Raw genomic sequence first — 27,739 nt, forward strand, 5'->3', positions numbered from 1 at the left:
GAAACTGACATCTTTGCTGGGCCTGATTCATTCAAAAAAACTGAAGCTCTCTGTTGTTCATGAAACTACACACACTTTTTGTAGGGGTTAAGTTCTTTCTCAAGCAATAAGAATTATGTCAATCTAAATGTACCTAGTTCCAGTGAGGCAATTCATAGTACATAAGAGCAATTACTGTTCATTTTATGGAGACTAATAGAATCTCAGCCTGACCCTGTCTCACTGTTGAATAGCTCACACATGTTAAAACAACACACCATCGGAGCCTCATGACTCCATGGGCTCACTAACAGGGATATTACCAAGGGCACGTACCAGAGCAGGACTGCGGCCCCCAGGGACCCTACTGCTAAATCCACCAGGCCGTCCTGGTTCAGGTCCATCTTTCCATGAATGCTGCGCCCAAAATACATGAGTCCAGAGGGCAGCTCTGCCGCACCTATCCTCTGACAGGAAGAGAGATAACATCATTGTCATTTCTGATTTACAAGCACGATGTAATCTGAGCAATGTAATACACAAGAAAACAGCCCCCTTATTGTCACATGACTGTATATTTTTCTCTTCCTGTCAAGTGGTTGGGGGGGGGGGGGTGTCTGCAGCATTTACTCTGGCAATGCTGCTACCCTACAAAGCAAAAACAAACCAGTTGGGTTCTGCAGTTGGCTGTGGGTTAGGATCAGGATCAGGTCAGGATGAGCACCTGTTTGTGTTTCCTGAGGATCCTGTCTCTGTAGCCGTGGAAGATGTAGATTGCCCCTTGGTGCTCGTCCTCCAGCGGGGCTCCCACGACCACATCGTTGTACGTGTCGTAGTTGAGATCTGGGATAGGAGAGATTGACGAGCCAAAGCGGGCATTCTGAGCACCGTCTCCCAACTCCAGAGAGCCGTCGAGAATGAACCTGCTCTATAAAGTGGACAAGATCCACAAGGTCAGCAATACCGCCTCAAAGACTAACAGATCAATGACAGAATGTAGTGTCCATCTTCAGATAGAGACCACAATCAGAGATCGTTACTGTCATGGACAATAGCCATGGTAGCAGTGGCTTAAAGATATGCAATATACAAACATTTTAATAGACTGTAATGTGTACAGCTGTGCACTCTCTCTTTCATTTTGGGAAGCTGAAAGGACTGTACATCTCCAAGCCCGATTCTGTGTATATGAGACTTACTTCTGATGTACTGCAATGTTTGGGAAGCATGAACTCTGAAAGAGTTTGAATATTTAACATGTATTTAATATAGGCTTGGGATGTGTCATCAGTAGATGTTTACTTCATTCAAATGTAGTATGACTGGAATCAGCATCGTAACCAGAGCTGATATACTACCGAGGTCAAACTTAGATTTCAAGCTCTAGCTGGCAGTATTTATATGACTGCTTGGTATTTACTATTCAACCTCCAAATATGTTACATGGCAAACCAACAAACCAACTTTTGTACTTTACCAGAATCTATACATGAGCATCAGCATTGATGATGCAAAAAAACAACTGAGGACACGACCTTGGTGTCCTCATAGCTAGTTACGACCATGAATGCAACCGGAAAGCATGTGGTAGTCTGTGCTCAAACACTGCTGAAATACTAACGCACTGCAAATATTTTAATAAAGTTCATGTTACACCCACTTCTTGGAACTTTCATGGGAACCAAACAACAAAAGAAAAGTATTTGCTTTGATTAGATAATGATGAGCTGGGTGCCAGGCTCATGTAGTGCATTTCAAAAACTAATTATGATTTGTTTTTGATGTCATAGTATATCACTTGTTTTACTTTAACTAAGCCATGTGCAAGGGATACAGACAACACCTAAAACTGAAGAATCCACAAGGATGTGACAACGCTAGAGATTGTTGCAGTTGGTGGAATACAATATATAGAATTGTTTAGTATATAGATGAGATTATGTGGGAATGGTATTTATTTAAAGCAGCCTAGCAAACTAAAAATACAAAAATACTGTCAATAACTGCAATACAGCTACTTATAGCTGCTTTTTTTTACTACTCTATGTTGCATTTTGTGGCTTCACATGTGGAATGATACTTAATGGCAGTGCCCAGTTTGAATAAAGTCTTCCTTGCTCACACACCCAATCACACAGCTTGATGATTTGCATTATTCTCTAGTTCTATGGTCCTATCAGGCTTACAGACACAGCAGGGCTTATCACGAACATGCCACAGCGTAAACTAGCATGCCAATAATTTGTATTAACGTTTAAGTAAGATTTTATTTTTCAAGGACACACTTAATACTGCATCTCTGGAAAGTTGTAGAATGGGCGGATAATGCACAGGCTGTTTTTCTTTACTGTTTTTGCACGTACTTGTTCTGTGACCCGGTAGATGTAGATTTTGCCTTTCTCCCAGCCCTGGCTGAAGTACATGGGAGCACCGACAAGAAGAGCATCTGTTACTCCATCACCATCAATGTCCACAGAACTGATTTCACTCCCATAGTAGGATCCAATCTGGAAGCAATCAACCTGGCATTGTTAGTACCATATATGAAAAGGGAGAATGGGAGACATTATTTTTCTTACTTAGATGTTTGGAACAAAATTACCAGATTATCTTAAACCTCTGTTGTCCAGCTTTGAAAAAAAAGTTGCTTGAATTATGTTAACAATACAAATGCTATATTGTTATAGTTGATGTAACAATTGAAGGTGTGCTCCTTAAGAAAATGAAATATCTAAATCAAATTCAAATAAAGAAAGAAAGAAATTACAGACAATATGGGGCACATGTTCTGAGTCTGTAGTCCTGGGTCACAGACCACATTTCAGAACTGGGATTCCCATCATTGAAGGATGGCCAATCTGAATCCTAGTCCCAGACTAAAAAGAAAACCATGCAACCCCTCATGTGACGGAGGTTGTTTTTACATTGTTAGGCACTGACGCTGCTATGGCAGTTCTTGACCTGAAACGCCGCTTCAGCTTGAGCTCATTAATAGAAAGCATGTGCACTTCAGAGTAGATGTGAGCAGGGCAAAGCAGTGTCTAGACCATCATGTGTTATGCATATGTGACCAAAACCTACTCTGAAGAACTCAAGGCAATTAGGATCACGCTGTTAACCAACCCGGTCTGGAGTGCTTGAATGTGCTGCATGCTAGTGCTTGAAAATGTTATACATTATGACATGCACCTGTGCATCATCGTGTTACTTATATGAATGCAGTGTGTTATCTGTCAAAACCCATGCAATGCAACACTTGACTCAAGCTAAAGGAATATTATAGCTCTACTGGAAATGTGCTTTTCCATTTAGCAAAGTACTAAGCAAAGTACTAAGGGAACCTGTTTTCCATGAACTTCACTTTACTGTAAATGAGCTCTTCGTTGTTTTTACCATTTCAGGATTTTTTAAAGTTAGATTGAAAAACAGCAACAGTGTCCTAAAAAATGTGTAACATAAACAAAGACATAAAAAGGAAGGATGGAAATAATAAACAACAGATTAGAAATTAAACTAGAAACGAGCTCCAGCTGGAAAGCTGGTGTATATTACAACTGCTGCTATCCAGTAAGGTACTCCAGTTGGATGGCCTGCATGTGTGTGTGGTACATGGAAACAGGCGTGAAGGAAACATATTAGAGCCAGGTGGCAAACTGCACAGCCCCCAAAAACACCTGCACTTTCAACTAACGAAAAAAAGAGGACATTTCATAACCACGCGATTCATAGGAGACGTTTGATTATTGCAAGAACTACACCTCCCAGTAGCCTCTATTCCAGTCCAATTGCTGTGTCTCCAATGAGAGACACCCAGTTGCATGATTCTTCAGTGATTCCAGAAACCAGGGAGTCAGTGTTACGAGTTAAAGACACAAGCTAAAAGCAGTTCACTGTGAACAAGTGTTACAGGTTTGCGATGAAGTAGTCTCTTTTTTAACCTAGAAACTGACAGATGACTGCTCCTGCATTTCAAGATACAATATTTTTTTTGCTTGTAATCCTCTCATACCCATCGAGTACCTGCTGTCCTTTCAGCGAATGGAGAATGGTGAGGTTCCCGTTGTTCTTCAGTGTGAATATGATCACTTTGCCGGTGTGGTTAAACCTTGGAGCTCCGGCCACGTACAACCTGCCAGCCTTCGCAGACACAAGCGATGTCACTGTGTAACCTGTAACAGAGCACATATATCATAAGGGAGCTTTACTTCTAAAATGTACTCTATGCCTGCCTGGCAGTAGAAGGGTTACTGAAGTGTGATGAGGTGACCCAGGAAGACTTTCCTCCGCACAGGCCAATGCACAAGACTGGTAACTCAATGCAAGCGGCACCCTGCCTTCTAGAGGTTGTGGTAGCCAATGGTAAATAGGGCTCAGGCTGGGACCCTATGTTGCACTCACCCAGGTAGGCTCCATGGTTCTTCAGCTCCTCAGGGAACTCCTGCAGGTACGCCTCTTTGGGAGGGATGACCTTTCCATGGCCGGTCTCCTTCAGCACGGCACCGTTCCAGTCATAGGCTCCCACCGCACCCATCAGAATACCGTCCTGGGGTAGAGGGGGCAGGGAATTCAGATCAGAGGTTACACATTTACAGCAAACGGAAGTCTATCTACCTCTTCAGTGTGTCATTTGCACCGTTTTGGTGAAAGGAAAATAAAACTGTTTTAGAAAATGTGTGAGGAGCAACTCAGCAGATACAGTAAATTGAAAGTCCACTAGTAAGATTATCGTGTCAGGGCTTGATGTTTGCACCTCGTCTTCCAGTCTCGTTTCCAGCACCACAGCTGGTCAGTCCCTCGACAACAGTGGCTCTGATGCCAAGCCTGTAAACAGTCCTTATTGGCTTGGTGGGAGACATTTAGCTGGCTGGTGTTTTTGCTGGCCAGCTCCGTTTCTTTGCCTCAGTTCATCTCGTCATCCTGCAGACCCACCCTTCGATTCAGTTCATCTCAAGACTCAAAGCAACTATAAAACGTTTGCTGGGTTAATGCAGGCCTGTAGAGAAAACTGACTACTAGCTATTAGTCTCTGTTGCCACTACATGCACAGAGGTATACGACCAACCGAACAACACAAGAGCTGCGTGTGGAGTGGGGTTCTGCATCATCAGATCAGCATTGTGTGAGCTTTTGTTTCTCTGAGCAGTGGGACAGGGTCAAACCAGTAGCTTATATATATATATATATATATATATATATATATATATATATATATATATATATATATATATATATATATATATATATATATACTCGATCCAGAGTGAGCCTTTCCAGACATTTACAGCACAAGTTAATTTGCAGCCAAAAGCTTCAGAAAAAACTGACGCTATCCTTAGGAGATGGTCAGCTTACACAGTGCACTTAAAGTAATACCGGCTGCCTTGGCCAAGTGATTTAGGAGCTGGAATTAGTTTTGTTTTTCAGTCAAGAGAAGCCTTCATTAAAAGGGATTGAGATTTCCCACTGGCACATCAAAAAGAGGGTGGGGTTGACTGGGGAATGTGCTTTGACTGCCGGTGTATCCCTGCAAAATCTTTTTATTTAAATATAGTTTTGATCTTTTTGTATTCACTTGTTCTGTGTCACTAATCAATTAGTAATGCAGCACAAGCTCATTGTATTTGCAAGAGCTCAGAGCTAGGAGCTTGGTTAACTGGGAGAAGGTTTCTCCTGAATGTAATTTTCCCTGCTTGTTGTGTAAACTGTCAGCACTGTTCCTGTTTAATAGAACAAACAAAGACAATGTTGACTGCTTGGAAACTTTTTAACAATGAAAGCTGCAAGAACGTCTTAAAACTGTCGTTTCCACTTTATAGGGATAATCTTATTCACTTGGACACTTTCTTGGGAATTTTTTTTTTTTCCTTCCTACCTTAAATAAATAAAAGAACAGACACTATGCTGTGTATAGAGTGGCTTTTTATTGAGACATTACGTTTGCCGCGATTCATTATTAAAGTTAACTGTGGTGCACCAAAGCTATGTGAATACAGTTTCATAGATATGCAGATCAAGTTAAGATTTGAAGTCCACGATAATCCAGGGAGGAGTCAATCAGGAGTGAAGTTAAGGCTTTGTGAATGAGGCTCACAGTGCATGAGTGACTGTGAGAGGCAGACGTTCGTCTGATGAAGCTGGAAGATTACCCAGGCAGGAATCCCCCAGGGCATCGATAAAACACTGGATAAGCTACTCTCCCCAGCAGTGCGGCGCTGCTCAGGGAACTGAGTGCACACTGAGTGAGGGTTCCTGGGGCTCAGCCACCACAGCGTCTCACATGTGGCAGCTTGGTGTTCCAGGATGAGAACACATCAGCACCTGAGCACAACAAATCACTGCTATTCAGGACCGCTAAGACACTACACTTCAGGTTCTCCAGTCCTGTTTCATTTTTTGTGAATTTACTTAAATAGGATTGATTTGTTGAGGCGGACTTGACCCGATTTATTGTATCTTTACTGGTAAAATGATAAAAAAAAAACTGTAAGTAACTTTATCAGAGCATTTAATCCAGGGTTTAAATATAATTACAAAATGAAACATACAGCACTTTGAAGGGTAGTGTATGTACAGTATGTATACAGTAAGATTCTGGGCTATACATACTGTATATGCCAGCGAGCGTTCCTGAATTACTCTCAACTCAGCTTTTGCCTTTAAACTTACTGCATGTGCTTTCACAACGTAATATCGTCATTTAAACAAACAAAAAAACATGAAACAAAATCTTAATATTTTCCAAGAGAACCATTTCTCCATTTCTTGTTATTACCTTGGTCCTTTGTAATGGATAGAGCAGCTATCCCTGGAATTCAGTAATTAGGTTCAGTTTGAAATGAAAGACCACTTAGTCTCTTTCTGTCTTTCTTTTTTATAGGGTAAGTTCTTGAAAAGCCAGCTGGAACTAATTAAGCAACTGGAACTAATTAAGAGCCCGGCATCAGCAGCAGTGATATGGAGTGAGTTGAGCCAGACTGCATTGCACACTGTACACTTGTATCTAATAAAAAAACAAGCCTCAGCTGAAGTGTGTCGCTCACTATTTGCACCCTTTTAATTACATTTTATATACAAACTCCAAAGAACGTGGTCTTCTGAATTACTGAAGTCGTCTGTCTCAGCAAGGAATTGAAATGTTATTGCGGAGAACGAAGAGAAAGTGAAGAATTGTGCCTTATTCCTGTCAGGAGATTTCAGGGCTGTTATAAATTGGTTCCTCACTGCTGCAATAATCTGTACTGAATTGTTCCCCCAGGTGTATGTTGGTTGTAGCAGCAGTGGGAAATCAATTAACCAGTTGCACCATACCTGTGATGCTTCCTGTTAGGCTTGAGAGATAGAGTGTACAGTTCTAAATAGAGATGATCTCATCTGGACATAAAATGGTCCAACTGGAAACAAGATGAACTATGCGGGAGAGACGTCTTGGTTTTAAAGATCTGTACTTACCTCCACAATATGTGAAGAGAACCCCGCCTGGGACATTTCAAGGCCAAAAGACGTCTCATTCTTGTTAGTTCCTGCCAAAGAGAAGAAAGGGAAGAATCATGATGGACTGCCAAGCAAGACATGAGCTCAAGATATTAAACGCCAAAAGAGTCTGAAAGATTCTCTCATGAGTCCCAAGCCCAGATCTGTGTGGAATTAGAGCACGTCACTATCCTCATTAAAGTGACAAAATGGCTGGAAACTTTCCTTCTGCATGCATTTCCAAAATATCTTTAAGAAATAAACATATCCTTCTAATTGCAACCACCAGGATCAATTAATCAAACAGCATAATAATTTATGAACAATAGGATCATATTCTGTACTCTAAGCACTCAGTTTTTCCAGGCACAAGGATAACAAAAACTCATTTTTTAAAAATTCATATTAATTGTCCATTGTGTGATGATGAACTAAAACTCAATTGAACAGAACCGTTTCTTTCTGAGAATAATCCAAGCAGCAAATTTGCTGCTTCCCAAGCTCGTTTTTAGGGGGATCATGAGCCAACTCTTACCTTCCAAGCTGAAGATTCGTTCTCCCAGCGCGTCCACGATATCCTTCAGTGCAGACTCGTCCGCCACGTTAAAGAAGTGCTTGTCATCGGGGTCGCTGGCGATGTCCTTTATTTCTTTCAAAAAGGCTTTCGGATTGATCCCTCTTCTGTTATAGTATCCAAGAACCTGCGTTGAGAGGAAGGGGGCTGTATCAGGACTGCTGTATTTAGACGGCAATCACTTGCTGGCAAGCTCCCTGCTTGTGCAGTCACTCTTCTCTCTCGCTGAAGAGGAGACAGGCAGCACTATCAGTTGATTATGACTAAATCTTCAGTTCACACGGGGGAAGGAACTCCTGCCTAGCCTGTGTACAAGCCCATATGAAAATGAAGTATATGTTTCCTGTCTTACTAATTATTATTGGAAATCTTTTCTGTATTCTATCCAAAGAGAGTGCAATGAATTGGCATCTCAGCCCATTGAATTGAATGGAAAGGCAAGGGCTGGAGGCAAACCGCTAACCTCACGGTTCAAAGAGTAACATCTTACCATTCAACTAAAGAGCAAGCAAGCAAGGGACTTATGCTGCTGTCAGTATTATTAACTCAGCAGCAGCTAGGAGATGCATTGCAAGAGATTAACCAATACCTGAAGATACAACAATGAGGCTATCAGCAGTTTAGAAACATGTGTTCCTCTGTAAATGCAGGCGACCAAGACCATATACTCCACTATAGACAGCTAGCCAAGAACAATGGGGCTGAACTCAATCTTTACTTACCGCAATGGCGTATCGTGTGATGTTGTCCTTCTCGCTGTCTTTAATCACCTTCTCTAAGTCTGGACTGTCGTGCGATTCTCCGTCCGTAATCACAATCATCACCTTCTTGGAGCCCCTCCTCCCACCTCTTTTAAACGCCTCTGAACTGAGGAATAATTCAATTAATTTATTAAATCATTTGCATTTGACTGGCCGCTGGATTAGTGCTGAATCAACGTAAACAATAAGAACTCAATCGTTTGTCTTTTTTGTGGGTAATTATTGTATTGCTCTTCCATGCTTCCATCTGGACCGTGGCACTGGCCCCTAAAACTCAATCTCACCTCGCTCCAGTATCCAAACGGTGCTGCCCTCTGTCCCATCTGCAGCCTGCCATTCCAGATGACGTTACACAGTGGTCAAAGCTTGACTCGTTGGTAAGCAGTCTTTTATTAATTCCTTCCCCTACCTGAAATGCTTTCCTGATTGTATAAATAACTGACAGCCTCACAATCTACCCTAATGAGCTCCCTGCCCTCATGATTAGGAAACTTCTATCAGAGCCAGTTTCTTTCCACCAGCTCGCCACTGGGGATGAAAGAGACCCAGTTCAGGGTTGTTTGATCTCGGTCTGCTTCTGATGGAAATGGACAGGCCTGATTTCAATTCCATCCTGGTTAGAGATGAATAAGCCATTCTAAAGGTGACAGTGCCCCTGTTTGATGAAGTCTGTTACCGTGCTATCTCTATGCCAAAAGCAGTCCTGGTCTCAGCTCCTCCACGCTGCTCGATATTTTTGGCGGCGTTTACCACTTCCTCCACAGTCTTATAGTCGTTGAGCTGAAATTCGTGGACGACGTCTTCCCCGTACTGCACCACTCCGACCTGGGGGCACAAAATACTGTCACTGCCAAGAGGAAACAAAGGCAAGTGGCCCATCAGTACAGGCTAGGGTCATCTGCTTTTGTGCTTAGTTGGTCTTGCTTATGCATATGCACTAATCTATAAATACAACTTAAATAGCTTTTAGATGAACTCCCATAGCAGCTCTTGTTTCAATTCCAATTCCAATACAAGGTGTAAGATGCAATTCATTTGGGACTGAACTCCATTGAATGCCTTGGGAATTTTTGTTATATGAAAGGGGCTGCACACTATAGCAGTGCGGTTTGTTATTACTGCTCTTACCTGGATCTGGCCTGGTCCAATGTAGAATTTCTGCAGGATGTTGATGAGGAAATTCTGGACTTCATACCAGGGGTAGATAGAGTTGGATCCATCCAGAACGATCACAATATCCATGTACGTCTCGCATCCTGTCATAAAAAACAAGTTCAATAGTCCTTATTAGCCTACCCAGTATGAAGTGTGCTTGCAATAGCCACTAACACTGCAAGGTAAACATTTAAGGCATAGAATTTTAAAAACAGTTCAAGTATGCTTACTGCCATGCATCCATCAGCTTAAACACTACCAGTTCAACACTATTGTAGCATCTGATAGCTCGTGGGAGGGCGGGCGCCCCTAGTGCTAGTGCTACCTTCAAGGGCCGTAAGCACAAGCAAACAATACAGTCCGAAAAACAGAAAGGCAAAAGGCTGTAAAGAGTTTAGCTGAAGTGAATGAGCAACAAATTGTAGTGTTAAGTTGAACACAATTGAAGGAACTGACTGCAGCTTGAAATGGGCCACTAAATTGGGTTACTCTAGTCGTTGCTAATTTGGTTTATAATCTAACTAAGCCATACTCTGCATGTCTGGAATATTATTTTTCTAATTAAGTATGCTATTCTAACACTTACTGGGCTCATTTTCACACACCGTTGAATTTGCAGTACTTTTGTAATGACTAAACCAGTTTTTACCAACAAAGTCCATTCCCACTTCGCTAGATGGTTTCCCACAATGAGAAACCCAATCCGCTTCAGCAGGCTGAGGAAAACATGTCTGTGAACATCCCCTGCACCCCAGGTATCTGGCTTGCGTTCACAAACCCTTGCCCTCAGGGGAAACTTAATTCTGATTAAAGGAATGCATATTTAGGTTAACTTCAAACAACAGCATGCTGGATGGGTATGTGTGTGCAGACGGAGTGTTTCCCATACTCTGGAATGCCGGAGCGATGGTTCTGGAGAACTTGAAGGTGGAGTTAACTCGAGAGCAGATTCCCGTGCTGTAAAAGGAGCTGCCGCATTCGTGGGACCAGAGTGGGCCGCAGGTCTGAAACAACAACAGCAGCAGGACCAGATTGAAAATGGATTCGTTACCTCAGACCCAAGAATCCTGAGCACAGGAGACAATACACTGTAGCTGACTGTATCTCACACAGCTGGCTTAATCATATCATTATTTTCAGCAATCGCAGCTTGACCTAACGAGCAATACAACCATTTTTATATTTTATATATCAGGAAGGAAGGAAGGGAAATGATTGTGAAATGGTTTTCAGAATCATAAGGATACTGCTAATTGAGTCAGTGAGACGGTCTGGAGACTCTACTTACCACAAAGCTGTTGTCTTTGGGGTTGGTGGTGAGGGTCATTCCCAGCCGCATTTTATCCTTCCTCTCTGCCACATTGGTAAGAGAGATCCTTCCTTTAGGAAATAAATTCAGAGCTGTGAGAACACTAACATGCTACCATGTACGTATATAATACGTTTCAATGTGATGTACAGTCATTTCCATGCCAACTATCTAATAAAAGCCTGTCATTTTTCAGATCACTAAGCTTTCACAAAGATGATACACTATATACAGTATTTACCATTGTTTTCAGCTTGTCTTCACTTTGTTCTATAGCCTTCTTGGCTGTGCTGTGCCATGCTTTCATTATGCTTACTCTGCTTGGTAAATCCACAGCACACTTTCATTAGATCAACCAAAACCTACGAACACTCAATCCCAGCTTATGAGTCGGTGGTGTCACAGGAAAAGATGCTCAACATTTTATAGTAATGAGGAAAACAATGTAATCATTCAGATCCCCTTTAAGAACCTGCCCCTCGATTGGAAGCTGCACTGTATGCATATAGGCTGAGCACTGAAACTTTCCCTTGTGGTTCCTTTAGAAGCATAGCCTGACTTGAAAGATGCTTGTTTTAATGACATGGTGGAAAGCACATACTTGTTGTTACCAGTAAATGATTCTGATAACAAGGACGGAAATAACAGTAAATCACTGTATGTCTATCTAAATTAGCAGACAGGCTGATAATTGTCTGTTTTTTTTTTATTTTTGCTGGATTGTTATCACTAGCAGCACACAATGATACAGGAATGCACTAATGGCTGAGCCAGCCTGACCCCTGGTGTCCTGCGAGCTGGCATGGTTTCAGAGGGCAAGGCTGACACAGTACCTAGGTTGAGTTTGGAGCAGGTGCTGTTTTTCTTGTTGTTCATCAGGCACCTGTAGATATCGCCTGTCTGCTGCTGTCCGTTGGTTTCAAATGGAGCACCAACCAGCAGCCTATAGAAAACGACAGAGCACAATCATTCAGACAGACAGAGCAGCAAGCTTCTTATAGCAGTGGTGCCAGGATATACCTCTTTAAGGGTTTTTAAATTAATAATGCAGTGCTAAAATAGAATCATGACACTAATTTGGAAACATAGAGAAATTGTGACAAAAGACCTTATTGCAAATATATGCAGACTTTTTTTCTGTGGTCAAATAATGCAATAAGGAGCTGTTCTCTCGTGATGCATGACAGCTGGAGTCTATACCTCAGATTATAATCACCAGTTGTTTTTCTTTATTTTTTAAATATATGTGTCAGAACTGATCTAGGCTTGGAAACAAATGGTGGATTTGAGCTTCAAATATGTATATATTTCAGGATTGTGACTGAGCTCATATTGGAAACAGTTTTGTTTTCCAGTGAATACTCTTTTTTGAATGTGAGTCGGTGCTCGTGACACAGGCAGTTCCTGGAGCTGCCTGGGCCGGTTCTCGTCTTAGTAACACAGCAGAGATGGGTCTGGAGTTTGGATTCTTGTTGCTGTCTTTAACAGCCGAGTGTTTTTTAATCAGTACAGTCACAATGAGCTTAGACTGCATGTCGCACATTTGAACTACTTTATAATCATTTAATAGATGCCTAACAGATGATGTAAAACAAACTGGCAATCGGTTACAGAGCAAGCAATAAACTCAAGGCATCTGGCTGTTTATGTGAGCTTTTCATGTTGCAAGAATAATATACTGAGGTTTCCATTTTCCCAGAGTTTATCATCCATGCAAACTGCAGGAGCACAGCAGCTGCAGTTGCCTGTGAACAATCACTAAAGCTGAGGGAACACAAAGTTTTTCAGGAGACCGAGAGACCTAGTTTGAAGCAACTTGCTGTATCAAGCCCCAGGTCTCCCTTGGAGACGTTTATTTTTCATCTGATTTGTTCACAGATGTTTAAAAAAAGTTCCATAGTGTGTAACACTTCATTAAAGTTGAAATGCAGGCCACTTCCACTAATTGAATATGGTTATAGAGCTTTTAACCTCATCGCACCAAGAGGAGGCTGGATCGTTAAAGACAATGAATCATATAACACTGCTGGTTACACTCTCCTCCCTTTAGCCTTGTTCATTATTTTCTCATTTTCAGATTTGTGTGATTTTCAGATTTTTCAAATTACTGTTTAAATTCCCGAAGATTTTTTTTAAAAGCAGTTCTTCAAAATATTAAACAGTCCTTAAAGTTTTGTGAATATGATCCAATCATTTTTGTAATTTTGTAACAAAATACAGGAGAACACACCAAGCACATAAAAATCTTTTGAGTTTGGATGAGAGATTACTGGAATGTGCCGCTTTCCTTAAGAAGCGTTTATCAGGCCCTGTACTGAGACACACAGAAGGAAACTTGGCGATCATAAATCTCACAAGACATACTTTCCAAATGATCCTGAACAGCAAGACAGTTCAGAAACGTGCCATCAGAGAGGGCAATCAGAACTCATTAGTGGAGTGTAGGGAGGTTAGCTATCACAGTCAACCTGTAATCACAGACCACCTATATATGGACTTCTCATCTGTGCATATGGATATATACACAGATGGTCTTTACCTGTATATAAAGATAGAGCCCTCCTCAGATGGTTCCTCGAGTGCTGGTCTTTTTTGGTGAAGCTGACTTCAACTGACTTACCATTACCACTGTCAAGATCCAGGTTCTAATTTAGGACATAGAGCAGGCAACTAGGAATAGTGTTGTAGTCGATTTCCAGCTGACTAAATCTTACTAAGTCCTGAATTTTTTCATCCATGCGCAATACCTGGTCCTGGAATGGACTCAGTGCCACAGGTATGCAAGAGAAATTATCCCCCTGCCACTTGCATTATGATCTATTATGTGTTTCCTTCCCAGGATTGATTCAGTGACAAGCTTGTTATTATAAATGTGGTGTTTCGTAACAAGTTCAAGGACTCTTGGGTGAATATTCACTACATTATTACATTATTCAGTCTTCTTGTTCCTCAAAGGTGCAAGTTACAGTTTTCAATTGAAAGCTACTCCCATTCCGTTCTTCATGCATCATCTCAGACTGATGTGGAGTTGAATATCCTCATGCATTCTATTCTGACTTTACAAAGCTAGAAGTAAACAACTATGTGATATAGTTCAGGGTTTCTTAAGCACCCTCAAGTTGCTGTTTCTCATTTTGTAACATTATCATTTAGAAATAAATTCATCTCGCTGTCTGCATAACAGTGTTTCACCTCAGAAGAAGAAAAATAACTTAAATAGCCTTTTGCCAAAAGTTTGTTATGCCAACAGACATGCCTGAAACACCAGGAAGGAATCTATTATACCACAAACAACAGGAATTTAAACCCTTTCCTCAAACAATCTGTGACGATGGAAAAAATAACACAATATTTCAATCTGATTAGATTTGTATCCTTTTTTAATGTATATACCTTGTATGTCAAAGTCATCAGATTCCCCCATCCCATTGAAAACACAAACTATATATCAATGAATGTGTGTAGTACAACATGCTTCCTCTTCAGTCTCTGTATACATGAAATGGCTTAGACTTGTGCAGCAGGCATGCAGTTCTGCAATCAGACCCAGAGAGCATCAGATAGAACTAATTTTACAAATGTGGGTCAATGCTACTTTATAATGAAACATTCTGTTATTTATAAGTATAAATGTAAAGGTTTTGAGATTGTTTTCGTTGGCTTTATTGGTGCCTGAAATATAATCCAAACCAGATTTAAGCAGAGTTTCTGAGAAGAGACCCAGAAAAATATCCCCCATCATTTATATTATTCTGTAAAACATTACTAACCCTTTTATGCATGAAATATTGAAAACAGCTGGGAAAGAAAAGTAGTTTTGGACACATAATAAACAGATTTTTTATTTTAAAAAGATCTTTTTATTTCCATTTCTTTATATGGGGGGGGGGTATCATCCTCATATGGGGTCATCCGTATCTCTCTACATAAAGACTAGAATAAAAATAAAAAATTGTCCCCATATGAGGTCGCCACGCATGAAAGGTTAAATCCGCAGTGATCTAAAACTATATTTCCTGGGTTTCCTGAATGTTTACTACATTCTTCCAAAGTTAAGAAGAATTCCCAATCTAGGATGTTGGCTGACCAGTTTGTTTACATTGCACAAGGTGTGTTTCACCCAGGACTGATTGACTGACCATCTTATTCAAGCTGCAGTGTCCTGTACATCTAATCAAGTGCAGCTGCACTCTAAAGTAGGCTTCTCGGGTGAATGTTTACTGCATTCACTGCTGAGACTGCTGTGCACGCATCACAATCCAGACATAGTTGACTCACCAGTTTGTTTTTTTTAGTTTCAGCTGCAGACACACATGCTTCCTCCCCATTGACACTCAGCAGTAGAATTCCGCTCATCAAGAGCTCCTTTTTATTTTCATGTACCTCTTTTTTTGTTTTCAATCCTCAGTGTTTTAGGATTGTATAACAGCACTGATCAACACGAGCTTGTGAGGCATGATTGTACTGTGACTCATAACTTCAAACACTCATTCATAAGAAATCAGGAATACTAAAGTGAACAGACATTTCCCAGTGCAGAAGCAGAACTCTCTTTTGGTACCCTTACTTATTGAATTAAATAATGTGGACACAGTCATACCTCAAAGCAGTAGCACTGAAAATTATCCCAAATACTGCAAGGTTTGCCATCGTTATGCACGAGCATGCACAAAGAAAAGCTCAGAGCGTATACACAGAGCAGAGACCTTGCCCAGCCCCATGCCAAGGAGTTTCTAAGCTCCTGCAATCACGTCTTACCATTTCTGTCCTCCCGCCTCATGCTGCTGCACCGTGTATCCAAACTGAGCTTCCTTAGACCCCTGGATGATTCTGGGTTCTTTAGTGTCGATGTTGAAAGAGTCAGAGCCCCCTGGAAGTAGAAACATGACATGATGTGTAACAGACAATAAAGCCACAGCAATTGATTTGTTGGATTTTCGGAGCATAAAGAGCTCCCTGTGTATAATCCCTAGCCTGTGCGGGATGTTGAGCCTCTGTGAGTTTCATTCCTTGACTGACAATCTTGTATAACGAGCACACCTTGTATACTATGATAGTCCAAACACCACAGTGTGATTATACTGTGCACCTCCAATTGCACATGCAACCTGCACACTGCATAGAGAATGCAGAAATCCTGCAAGATTTTTGTCCGTTGTACTCTGAAAATGACGGTACTGAAATGACTACATATGTCATTAACCAGTCTGAGTGCTTCGTTTCGTAGTTAGTGGAACAGAACTGAATATCTGTGCAGAAAACATCTCCTCCTGTAACTTGACTGCTTCCACGTATTTTACACCTTTATGCTAAATGTACTGATTCATTATTATAATTGGTAATGATGCACAGGGTAAAGACGGGGCTGCAAATCTAATCTACTCCCAGCTAGCATCACAATAATATAGCTACTATGAGTTATTAAGCAGCTTCAGGTGGACAATTAGATACTGTACATGTCCCTAAAAAAAAGGCACTGTACTGTACAGCAACAAGTCATGAGCCCTACTCCAGGGCTCCACTCTGCATTGACACCAGAGATGGGCAGCCATTCTCAGTACACTCTCCAGTCTCCGTGAGCAGAAAGCAGGGTCCTCACCCAACAGCAGATGTTAACTTCAGTTTATATTCAACAGCTGTGGGAGCTGGAGCCAGCGGGGAATCGTTGATCAGATAGCAGTCTGGCTGTTCATGCGAGCGGCTTTCAGCCGTGGACCCTGGCCTCTTTGTGGGCTCCAGTGTCCTCTGTAGAGCTCCAACACTGTGGCTACGGTTCTACCTGCACTCGAGGGATTGCTCCCACTGAAAGCACTTTTATTGCCAGGAGTGTGGGTCAGGTTTCATTCATTGCTCTTATTGGAACACATGCAGGGAAGGGGGGGAAGCACAAGCTGCCAATAGTACCTGAAGATTTACGGCTCTCCTGCTCCTAGCAGCGCAGGCTGATGGAATGTGAGTTTGTTTTGCTGGCGTGATGCAGTCATTATCAGGAAACTCTCATCTAATATTAGTCTGCTGTCTGCTGGCTCCCCTCCTTCCTCCAAATGAAACACAGTACGAGTACGGAGTGAAAAACTCTTTATTTTATCAAATGAAAACTGTTATTTATATTTTTAAGAAGAATTTAATAATAGTTAAAAAATCTATATCAGTATGATTTGTTGTCTTTTTCAGGTTGTACCGTGGATGGCTGCTTCATATCAGATGAAATTCTCTCAAGATAACGACACAAAGCTGTGCTTTACTTTTCTTAAATTGGAACAAAGAATCAAAGGATAAGGATAATGCCTGGCACAGCCTGAGCCAGACATCCTGTGAGAATGGCCGGCAGTGTGTTCTCACTCTCGCAGTGTCGTGATACAGGTATTAATAATGGCACTTTTCTTGTATTACTTGGCATCTCTGAGACCATTATTTTGGCTTTCGTATTCTTTCAAATAGGTTTAACATGTGTGGGCAATAGAATGAACAGGAAAGAGAAACAACTGCAGGCTCTTTAACTCATTTCACTTGGGAGCTTTCCACTGGACCCATTGCAACCAATGCTGTACAGTGAAATCAGCTCCTTCAGCTTCTGTGAGCTCCCAACTGTAACCCTATTCCTGCACAGCGCCGAGCCCTGGACACCCTTGTAAACGAGGTGATACATCTCAATGGGGTTTTCCAGCTTAAATATTGTACATAAATAAATAAAAGCAACTTTGAGGTATAGAGTGTAGGAATGGTACGATACTGTAATAGCGCAGCAGCATACAGAAGCCACAGCAAAGCAGCTACCAGCATGGTAACGGTTCACCATTGCAACCATTTTTTGGTTTAACGCTAATGAGGGTCACTCCAGTTCATACCCATTGCAGATTGACTCATTTCTTCCGCTTCCCTGCTTATCTCCTCTGCTGGGAAAAGCCATCTTCCAAAGAAGCCACTCATAAAACTTCCTTTCTAAAGAGGTAATGGTTGGACTCTTTCCAAGACTCTGGTGTTGACTTTTACGAGCGTCTTGGCATAGCAATGTAATAACATGGTAATAACTATGTAATAACCGGTGGTCTGTGCTATTACAATGTAACTACCATGTAAATACAGCAGGTAACAGAATGTTGGAGACAATGAATTTTCCATGTAATCATACAGTAGGTAGCGAGTAAGAGCAGGAACTATTGCCGGTTGCCTGGTTATTACAATGTAATTACATGGCGATTCAAAGTGCTGCTTCACATACCTGATTCCCTGACCCTGAGTGCCCTAACCCAGGCTTTTCATTTCCTCCTGACTTTAACTTAGACAGTAGGAAACACACACGTCAAATCACCACAAAAACGCCCTTCCTGATAGGTTTTCTTATGGTTCCTAGAAATACATGTTTCACAGCTTAGGGGTGGATTCAGTCAAAAGATGTTTTTTAAGTTTTTCTTTCCTGCTATAGTACACGGCGCAATTCAATCAAACCTCCAGGAAGACTTGTGCCAAACATGCCCTAAAACATACAGGTAAATACCTCTGGGAACTGTGAGTAAATGTGCCACTGTATTTGGTTAACTTAACTCTACCACTGTGATGCAAGCCCATTATTGTGAGGAAGCTTTCAAAGAAACCAGGCTGTTTAAATTTATCACAGGTGTTCACAGCTTGTCACCTGTCTGCTTATTTTCTGGTTTCATGCGCCTTTCATTTGAGTCAGCTTGCAAGACAAGTTCCCGGAGTTCAAACACAAGCCAAACACAAAGCCCCTTGACATCACCTAACCCCCGTGTAACAGAGCGAAAGCTGTTTATTCAGTCTTTATTATCCCTATTGAATGAACAATGGAACACCATGGCTCAACAAAGTGCATTATATAGCTCTGGCCAAAAGTTTTGCATCACCTAGAATTTTACAGTTGAGACAGAATTAAAAATAAATAAATAAATAAAAACATTATGATCATAATTGAGATATTTTATTTAACATCATGTAATCACAGAAACTACAATATGATATACTAGCAGTGCAGTATTTCAAGTTAGATTTCGAAATGTCACATTTTCAAAATGAGTGTTAGTTTTTAGTAAAGTATATGGAAAACAACAGAGCAGGATGCAATTCAATAGGTTAATATAACATTATCCAGCAGGTTTCATTCAACTTCATGAAGCAAAATTAGTTAATTCTACAGGGAGATGCAAAACGTTTGGCCATAGCTGTACATAGAACGAATCAATTGCATAAATCAAGCCTGGTTTGTGATACATTTTTAGTGGTTAAGGATGACTCACACAGTGAGATGATTGTGGTCCATCATAAAGAGTTTGCTGGAAACTATGAGCCATGCACATAGACTTTGTCTTTGACATGCATGTTAGATTACCAATCAATCGCATTGTGAAGGTTATTAACTATTTAAAAAAATTACATAAAATCACCCACCGATCAATTCTTATTATTGTAGGACTAACTACCTCAACGCTATGCAAAAACGTCATTTAGGATCATGAAAACCTACAATGATAATGAGAATCAATGCAAATAAGGCGGCATCTATACACTTTAAAATAACATATCTTTATTAAAAAAAGCAAAAATGTTATTTGGAGCAACTAATCAATATGCATATATAACGCAGACCTAAATATATCCCATACACTGACATATCCTTAAAATACTGAAGATGTGACAGGAATATCCCATTAACGCTCCCAACGAGGAGGGATATGAAATGCAGGTCTCTGGGTTTTACTGCATCGACAGGTCTGCTATTTCAATGCCTTTCAAATAAATCCCTGCTTCTTTATTAAGACCAGGGCTTGGTTCTGTTTAAATGACTGCTGACTAGCTAGGTGACAAACACAATTAGAGAGTGAACACTGAAGGCACCTCGGCTGCAGTGATACCATTGTCAAACCCTGACACTCCGGGCTGCAGTGATACCATTGTCAAACCCTGACACTCCGGGCTGCAGTGATACCATTGTCAAACCCTGACACTCCGGGCTGCAGTGATACCATTGTCAAACCCTGACACTCCGGGCTGCACTGATATCATTGTCAAACCCTGACACTCCGGGCTGCAGTGATACCATTGTCAAACCCTGACACTCCGGGCTGCAGTGATACCATTGTCAAACCCTGACACTCCGGGCTGCACTGATATCATTGTCAAACCCTGACACTCCGGGCTGCAGTGATACCATTGTCAAACCCTGACACTCCGGGCTGCACTGATATCATTGTCAAACGCTGACACTCTGGGCTGCACTGATATCATTGTCAAACCCTGACACTCCGGGCTGCAGTGATACCATTGTCAAACGCTGACACTCTGGGCTGCAGTGATACCATTGTCAAACGCTGACACTCCGGGCTGCAGTGATACCATTGTCAAACCCTGACACTCCGGGCTGCACTGATATCATTGTCAAACCCTGACACTCTGGGCTGCAGTGATACCATTGTCAAACCCTGACACTCCGGGCTGCACTGATATCATTGTCAAACCCTGACACTCCGGGCTGCAGTGATACCATTGTCAAACCCTGACACTCCGGGCTGCAGTGATACCATTGTCAAACGCTGACACTCTGGGCTGCATGATACCATTGTCAAACCCTGACACTCCGGGCTGCAGTGATACCATTGTCAAACCCTGACACTCTGGGCTGCAGTGATACCATTGTCAAACCCTGACACTCCGGGCTGCAGTGATACCATTGTCAAACCCTGACACTCCGGGCTGCAGTGATACCATTGTAAAAAACAGTGCTTGTTTAAGAAGCTCAACATGGTTCAATTGAAGTGTCCTAACTTTCTCAGGCATTAATAAGAAGTATTGCAACTTAGGGTCAGAGACCATCAGCAAACCCCAGGCTCAGCTTGTGGTGCAGACAGTTGAGTCTTTGTGAAACAATACTCAACCCAGTCAGCTGAAGGGCTTGTGGAAAAACCAGCTCGGGGAAGAGTAAATATTCTCAAGATGAATATAGTCCAAAAAAATAAATAAATACTGGGGGACAGCAACATGAAAGTACTCCACTGATACCCAATGTTGCATCTGCCCTCACTTGAGCCTGGCGAACAAGAACGTTTGCTGTCCACATTGTGACTATAGTGTCTACCTTTAAGAGGGTCATTTTAGTAGTCTTGAGATCTCTACTCAAACGCTCAGAGAGAGAGAGAGAGAGAGAGAGAGAGAGAGAGAGAGAGAGAGAGAGAGAGAGAGAGAGAGAGCGAGTGAGAGAGAGAGAGCTGTCACGATCCTCACAGACATAATGTATTTCACATGTGTCTTTTATCACCCACTTGGTAAATGCACAACCTTTCCCATGTGTTTTAGAATATTTTTCCAATTCCAACATAACACAAATGCTTTGAAGATCCTATGGGCTTGTTTTTTTTTTTTAAATGAAAATTATATAACCTGACTGCACATAACCAGACTGCATTCTAAGCATGGCAAGTCTCAAAGTGTCTTTAGTTAAAAAGAAAAAAAAGAAAAAGCTTGGCAGTGTTGAAGTTTCCATTTAAATATGAACGTGGCAACACTGCTTAACATTCGCAGTGCCATCATGAGCTAACTTAGAATCGCCCCCCCCCCCCACGAACCCCCGCCCCCCCCCCCCGTACTCGATGAATCTACCCCCCCCCCCCCCCCCCCCCCCCCACCTCTCTGGTTTTGATAAGAAACTGCAGTCTCAGTGGGGGTTTCCTGTGAATATACTTCACTGCCTAGATAAATAAACCTCAAGCTTCTTATACAAGCTTGCTGTTCAAGTTTCAATAGCTAAATTAAACCAGTAGACTAATCCTTTAATATAAAAAATAATTATTACATTTATTAATAAGAATCCCTTTCTCATTTGTTTTCTGTTAATCTAAGGAAATCAAAACAATCCAACTACAAACTACAAATAAATTGCTGTATCCTGATGATAAGAAGTGCTGTAAGTCACACGGTGTGCTTGCAGCTACTCTATAGGAACTGATTTTATATCAGGAAGTGATTGTGTACCGGGAAGTGGTTATATAACAGGAAGTGATTATGTACCAGGAAGCTCAATCAAAACCTTTAAGCTATGTGTTGCCTAGCTGCATATTCCAAAACTGAAGTAAAAATACAAGCAAAGAGCCGACAGCTCTTCAACAGGAGAAAAGGCAGCTAAACAGTGGCGAGTGAATGGATTTTAAAACCGTCACTGCTTTGAGGGAAATATCTTCTTTGTGGTGTCAGGGATAAACGTGGAAAATAACTGAAAGAAGCAGAAAAGAAAAAGAAAAGAAAAAAAGAATATATATATATATATATATATATATATATATATATATATATATATATATAAATGTAATAATTTGAAAAGCTGCCTATTGTTTGAAGATTTATTTGAACACATATGCAGGCGATTACAGTTCTGCTGCATGCCATTTGAAGTTGTTATTGTTTAGAAAAGGCTGCTTTTATAATGTCATATTATTGGATAATGGATAATAAAATAAATAATACGTTTCTGTCTTTGGTTCATCATTAAACAATACTGCAGTCACACATCTGTCTGTCTGTCTGTCCGTCCGTCTGTTTAACAAATCACAGGCCATTTCTATTATCCTGTTAGAAGGTGTGGTTTTATACAAACCAAGAAAATAAACATGGCATAACACCACCTGGTGGCCCGTGGGGTTCCTTCACGTCGCAATAACAAGTGATTTAAAATCCTGCAAACCCTGCAAACCCTGTATTTGCAGGTTCCATAGCAGAGGGTTAAGATAGTAAAATCTGTTTAAGTTCATCACTATTCCAACTTTACAGCACTGTTAAGAATGTTATACATTAAATACAATGCTACTGTGAAATGAAAAGCACGTGTATTCAATTGATTCTGACATACAGATATTACTGCAACAACATATACAAACTGAACTCAATAGTTTCTTATAAGAATACCAGCCTTGATTGCACACTTACTTATACTGCTTTTGTTCAAAGGTATTTTTATACAGCCATTCAGACCCCTGACCCTGTTGCAGTAAGTCGATTTATATATTATGAAGGGTTCTTAAAAACAATGTCTTCGTGATGAACCAAGATCTTTCAGGGAACTCTTGCAGCACAAGGCTTTGAAATAAAAAAATAATAGTTGGCCAGCTTGCAAAAAACAATATGCTATATTATTGTGCCAGCTGCTGCCTCAGCAATACTGTGGCTACTTAATACCTACACAATGGGAACAGTTTAAATCTGCGTCCATAAACACTTAATACGTGGCATGAAGTAAGACTGTTATCAAAACCAATGTATATCACATGTTTTTAGAGCACCCCTGTGACCTCAATGGAGCTCTCAGAATCATGTCTCAGTACATCTGGAACACCATTAACCCCCCTGCCCCCAACACTGCCCCCAATGGCTATACAGTAGGAAATACCCCATTTGTTCTTGCTGATATTTCTTACTGATGATGTATTTCTACAATGCACAAGAGGCAGAGTGTTGTAGGTGGCTCCAAGTTGATCTTTTTTCCCCCTGTAATTTATCCTCTGTAATAGGTCCTAGACTATATGCTTTCCTGTAGCAGACATCACATTTCTCTTCTTTCAAGTGGAAAAGCTACTTTTCAAAGTGACGGTCCTTGTGCTCTGAACAGGGACCTGAAATTAAGACACAGGAATTCTTCTTCGGTCCAACAACGGTTACTGTAGGCATGGTTACAGCACAAGAGCATGCGTCAACCTCTGTAGCGTTAGAAAATATCACTTCACAGAAGCACTCCCCTCACTGGCTTTGCAGATCGTTAACCTGCACTGGTAATGCTTTACCAAACCCTTTTCAACACTGAGACCTGAATGAACCGGCTTCCTACACAGAGAGGGGAAGACAAGCCTTAGAAGAGCATACTAGCTGAGAATGGATTCCCGAGGCAGGTGTGCACCGTGGGGATGCAGCTACAGTGGCAGGACCGCTGTGATCTCTCATTCCCATGATGGCTCCAGGACTCCTCCAGTCCTGGAGGAACACAAGCGATTTGGCACAGATAGTGCCCAGTGGTCCTGACACGGCAGCACCCTGCCCAGTGCTGATATATGACCATGGAGCTGCATGTCAGACTATTCAGATGTTATCGTTGCAGCTATTTCATTGCTATGGTAGTCTTGCCACAGCTGCATTGCACTGAAGAGGACTGGGTAAGGGTGCCCAGACTCTCACCAAGAAAACAAACACTGGAATACAGGCCAAAGCATTGAAACTAACCTGGAACCAGCGGAGCTTTCGCAGATAACAAACACTGCGCGGAATCTGTGAAAAAACTCAGTGCAGCAAAAACAAACCGTCATTAGAGAAAACGCTTTGCAAAAAAAAAAAAAGCACTCTGGAATCCAACTAATTGTACTTTTCCTTCTTGGAACAGAACCTTTTGAAAAGCCTGTGTCACACATCCAAGTGAATAATAACAGTAAGAAAAATAAATTTAAAAAAAAAAAAAAACTTTTCAAAACTTTTTTCCAGATTCAAAAAATCAAGTTACATTTTTTCCCTTTTATTTTCTTTTTAAATATAAAAATGGTTGATGGCTACTGCCTATCAGATATCATGCACTGAGAAGCTTGGTAAACTTCCAAAAGACTCAATTTGATTGTACTGAAGCTCAAAGCTCTGGCAAGCAGACTTAACAAGGCAGAGGTAACAATCTGGGCCCATTCCTCATTGTGGTTTTCCAGTATGAGCTTTTAAGCACCTGCATGTGGTTCTAAACTATTTTCCCGAAGAAAAGTTAAAATGTAAACAACCACGCACGCACGTGTATTCCTCAATAGTTAAGTACCTTTCCTTTTTCATGACTAAATGATTAAAAACATATGACTATGCATGCAATGCAATATATATGTTTTCACTGTATGTCAAATGATTGCACACAAAGCTGCTCTGTCAGAGCTGACTGAGAGGCCACGCTTATTCATTAGATGGGCTGATTTGGAATGATTAAAAGGCACTACTATACTGTAGCAAATACGGTGTCAGCATGCAGTTGTTGGAAATTTTTGAGCTAAGCAAAGACAAACATGCTTTTAAGAGCTATTGCATCAGCGTGCATTATGCCTTTGATGTTGGCATTGCTTGACACATTCAGGCCCCCCCCCCCCCGAAACTCCAATAATCAAAAACTGATGCTTTTTTACTTTTATTTTTGCTTGTTTGTTCTTGTCTATTTCTTTAATCTACTCATATTCACATAATACAACATAAAGGGATCTCTACAGACATAGAGACAGGCTTACCTGGCAACAAGGTGCAAGCCCAGACTACAATGATACCCCTGTAGTATTCCATGTGCGTGGAGTGGTGTAGTCGAATTGCAAGGAGGCTGAGGCAAGGTGCCAGTCCTAGTCCTGCACAGTTAGAAAGCTCTCTCTTATTGACGTCTCATTTACTGCAAAGGACTCTATATCTGGAGGAAGTAGGAGGTTCTGTGGAAAATGTGCAAAACCAAAGGGCTGTTCCTCACACTGTCCCCAGACTGCACACACTACATTACAGACTGCATGCCTGTTTGCAGGATTAAATACTGTGCTGCAAGGACAATGATCTGTATGGATTTAGCAGCTCACATTGAAAGAATAAATGAATTCAAAGTTAGTGGGGGGCCAGGTACAGTAAGCAAAATATGTAAAGATGTGCAGGAAGCTGAAGGCATCATCTCAAAAAAGATGATAAAAGAACTAGAGTAACTTAGATGACAAATGTAAAGGTCAGTGTTGTGTGAAGCACCGCAGATTCTGAGCTCCGTCGAGCCTGGCTCTTTTGCATAGTGGTTAAGATGCAAGGTGAGCGGAATGATGATTTGCATCCAGTCCCTGCCTTGTTACAGAAACATTCTGACAAAAGTGTTTTACTGTCTTGAACATCTAAGAGAAGACATTTCTATAGTTTTAGTCTGACTTTTATTACTGAGTGATTAATGTTATCATCCAGCATATGCACTGTAATGCTGTATTATTTGCACTGTGCAGACCATGCACTTGTACACAGAGCATGCATCCCCAGTGACAGGCTTACTGGGGCACAGCATCAGCACCTGCAGGCAGACCCACTCAGCTGGAAGGAAATGACCTCAACGTGGGAAGCCAAGGAGAACGTGTCTCTTCTTAGAGGCAAGGCTGCAGGTCCCAAGCAATCAAGGAAGCATGTGTTTAATGACTCAAAAGTAAAAGTATAAGCAATGACTCGTTTTTATAATAAACCTCTGGTGGTCCCAGTGAGTGTAGGTGGAAGTCTGTTATTAGCTGTAAGGATTTGAACAGATGGAGAGATGTGCCAAGCATAGTGAAAGCATGGTAAATCATAGGTAAGCATTGTAAGAGATGTAAAGCACACAGCATTATGGTAATGCATATTTAAAAAAATAACATGGCAAAGTATGGTAAACTATGGTAAATGTATTGTATAACCATGGGAAACTGCAACATTACTGTGGCAAACTTTTAGAAGGGGGAATGGAGTAAGATACACTAGCTATTAACCTTTAGATTTTATTATGAAGATGCAATACAGCAGCATAGTTGAAACATCTGTAGATTCTAGAGTACAAATAAAACTTTGGTAAGATCTGCAGAAAAATATAAAAGCAGGTGGCATGTTCTGGTGGTTTGGGCTGAGGAGAATTATTGTATTTTGCTATTGCTTTTGAACTTTTTCCAAAATATGAAAAGTAAAAAGAAAACAAAAAGCACACCTGAAATGAATTTACTAAATGCTATTTGTTTTATTCTGTATTGTGTACCCAATTATGTACTAAGTAAAGCTGGACAGAGATTCCTGTTAATAATGCTGCCACGGACACTATTTCACTGTAATGTGTTCAGAAGTAAAACTCAACATGCTTATGTTTGCTTCTTTTCATTTTCAAAAGATGCTGCTTTAAAAAAATTTTAATGCTGGCTCTGGATTCATGCTAGCGGGAGAGTCATAGTTTCCAGATATTTAAGACATGTTTCTGAAACGGATCCCCGTCACTGTTATGCAAATTGAGACTCAGAAACCACGCAGCTCCACCCCCCCTTTGTGTAATAAAGGCTGTCTCCTTGGTGCAATGCTGGTCCGAGTGTGAGATGCAGACTGGGTCGCTGTTCACGTCTAAAAAATTAAACAGAGACGACGGCCTTTCAGTTTGACTCTGTAATTAAAGGCTGCATTACAAAAAATATTATTTCAGCTGCCTCCTTTCAAATTATATCTGCCTCAAAACACACCAGTAAGCTCTTTTTTAGCAACCCATTTAAATGACTAGCATAATGTCAGGGGCGGGGCTTATCCTTCATAATGATACTTTGCTGGTATGCAAAGCTTCTTGAGATGAGAAGCATTGTATTGTACAGGACTCTCAATGTTAAACTGCGGCTATGGCTCTGGTATAGGCCAACCCATACCAAATGATAACAGCAGCCAAATGTTGGCAACACTTTGATATGTTTTGATATCCAATGACATGAAGTAACACACGCTGGTTACCATGGTACCTTATCAGTACCA

General features: G+C 41.1%; 1 protein-coding gene across 1 annotated transcript in view; it reads right to left on the bottom strand.

Moving 5' to 3' along the window:
* LOC121294558 (integrin alpha-11-like) overlaps positions 1-25,610 on the bottom strand; it is a 26,724-nt gene extending 1,114 nt beyond the window's left edge. The window contains exons 1-15 of the mRNA XM_041218346.1: positions 25,489-25,610; positions 16,007-16,118; positions 12,082-12,191; positions 11,228-11,319; positions 10,829-10,943; positions 9,913-10,040; positions 9,461-9,609; positions 8,746-8,890; positions 7,985-8,150; positions 7,429-7,499; positions 4,378-4,522; positions 4,000-4,148; positions 2,343-2,486; positions 704-907; positions 303-446 (exon numbers count right to left, since the gene is read on the bottom strand). Coding sequence (XP_041074280.1) covers positions 303-446; positions 704-907; positions 2,343-2,486; positions 4,000-4,148; positions 4,378-4,522; positions 7,429-7,499; positions 7,985-8,150; positions 8,746-8,890; positions 9,461-9,609; positions 9,913-10,040; positions 10,829-10,943; positions 11,228-11,319; positions 12,082-12,191; positions 16,007-16,118; positions 25,489-25,540 — 1,926 coding nt within the window. The 5' untranslated portion in view covers positions 25,541-25,610. The remainder of the gene's footprint in view (positions 1-302; positions 447-703; positions 908-2,342; positions 2,487-3,999; positions 4,149-4,377; positions 4,523-7,428; positions 7,500-7,984; positions 8,151-8,745; positions 8,891-9,460; positions 9,610-9,912; positions 10,041-10,828; positions 10,944-11,227; positions 11,320-12,081; positions 12,192-16,006; positions 16,119-25,488) is intronic.
* Positions 25,611-27,739: the final 2,129 nt, after the last annotated feature.

Source organism: Polyodon spathula, chromosome 19 (assembly GCF_017654505.1).
Source record: "Polyodon spathula isolate WHYD16114869_AA chromosome 19, ASM1765450v1, whole genome shotgun sequence".
Lineage (NCBI taxonomy): Eukaryota > Metazoa > Chordata > Actinopteri > Acipenseriformes > Polyodontidae > Polyodon > Polyodon spathula.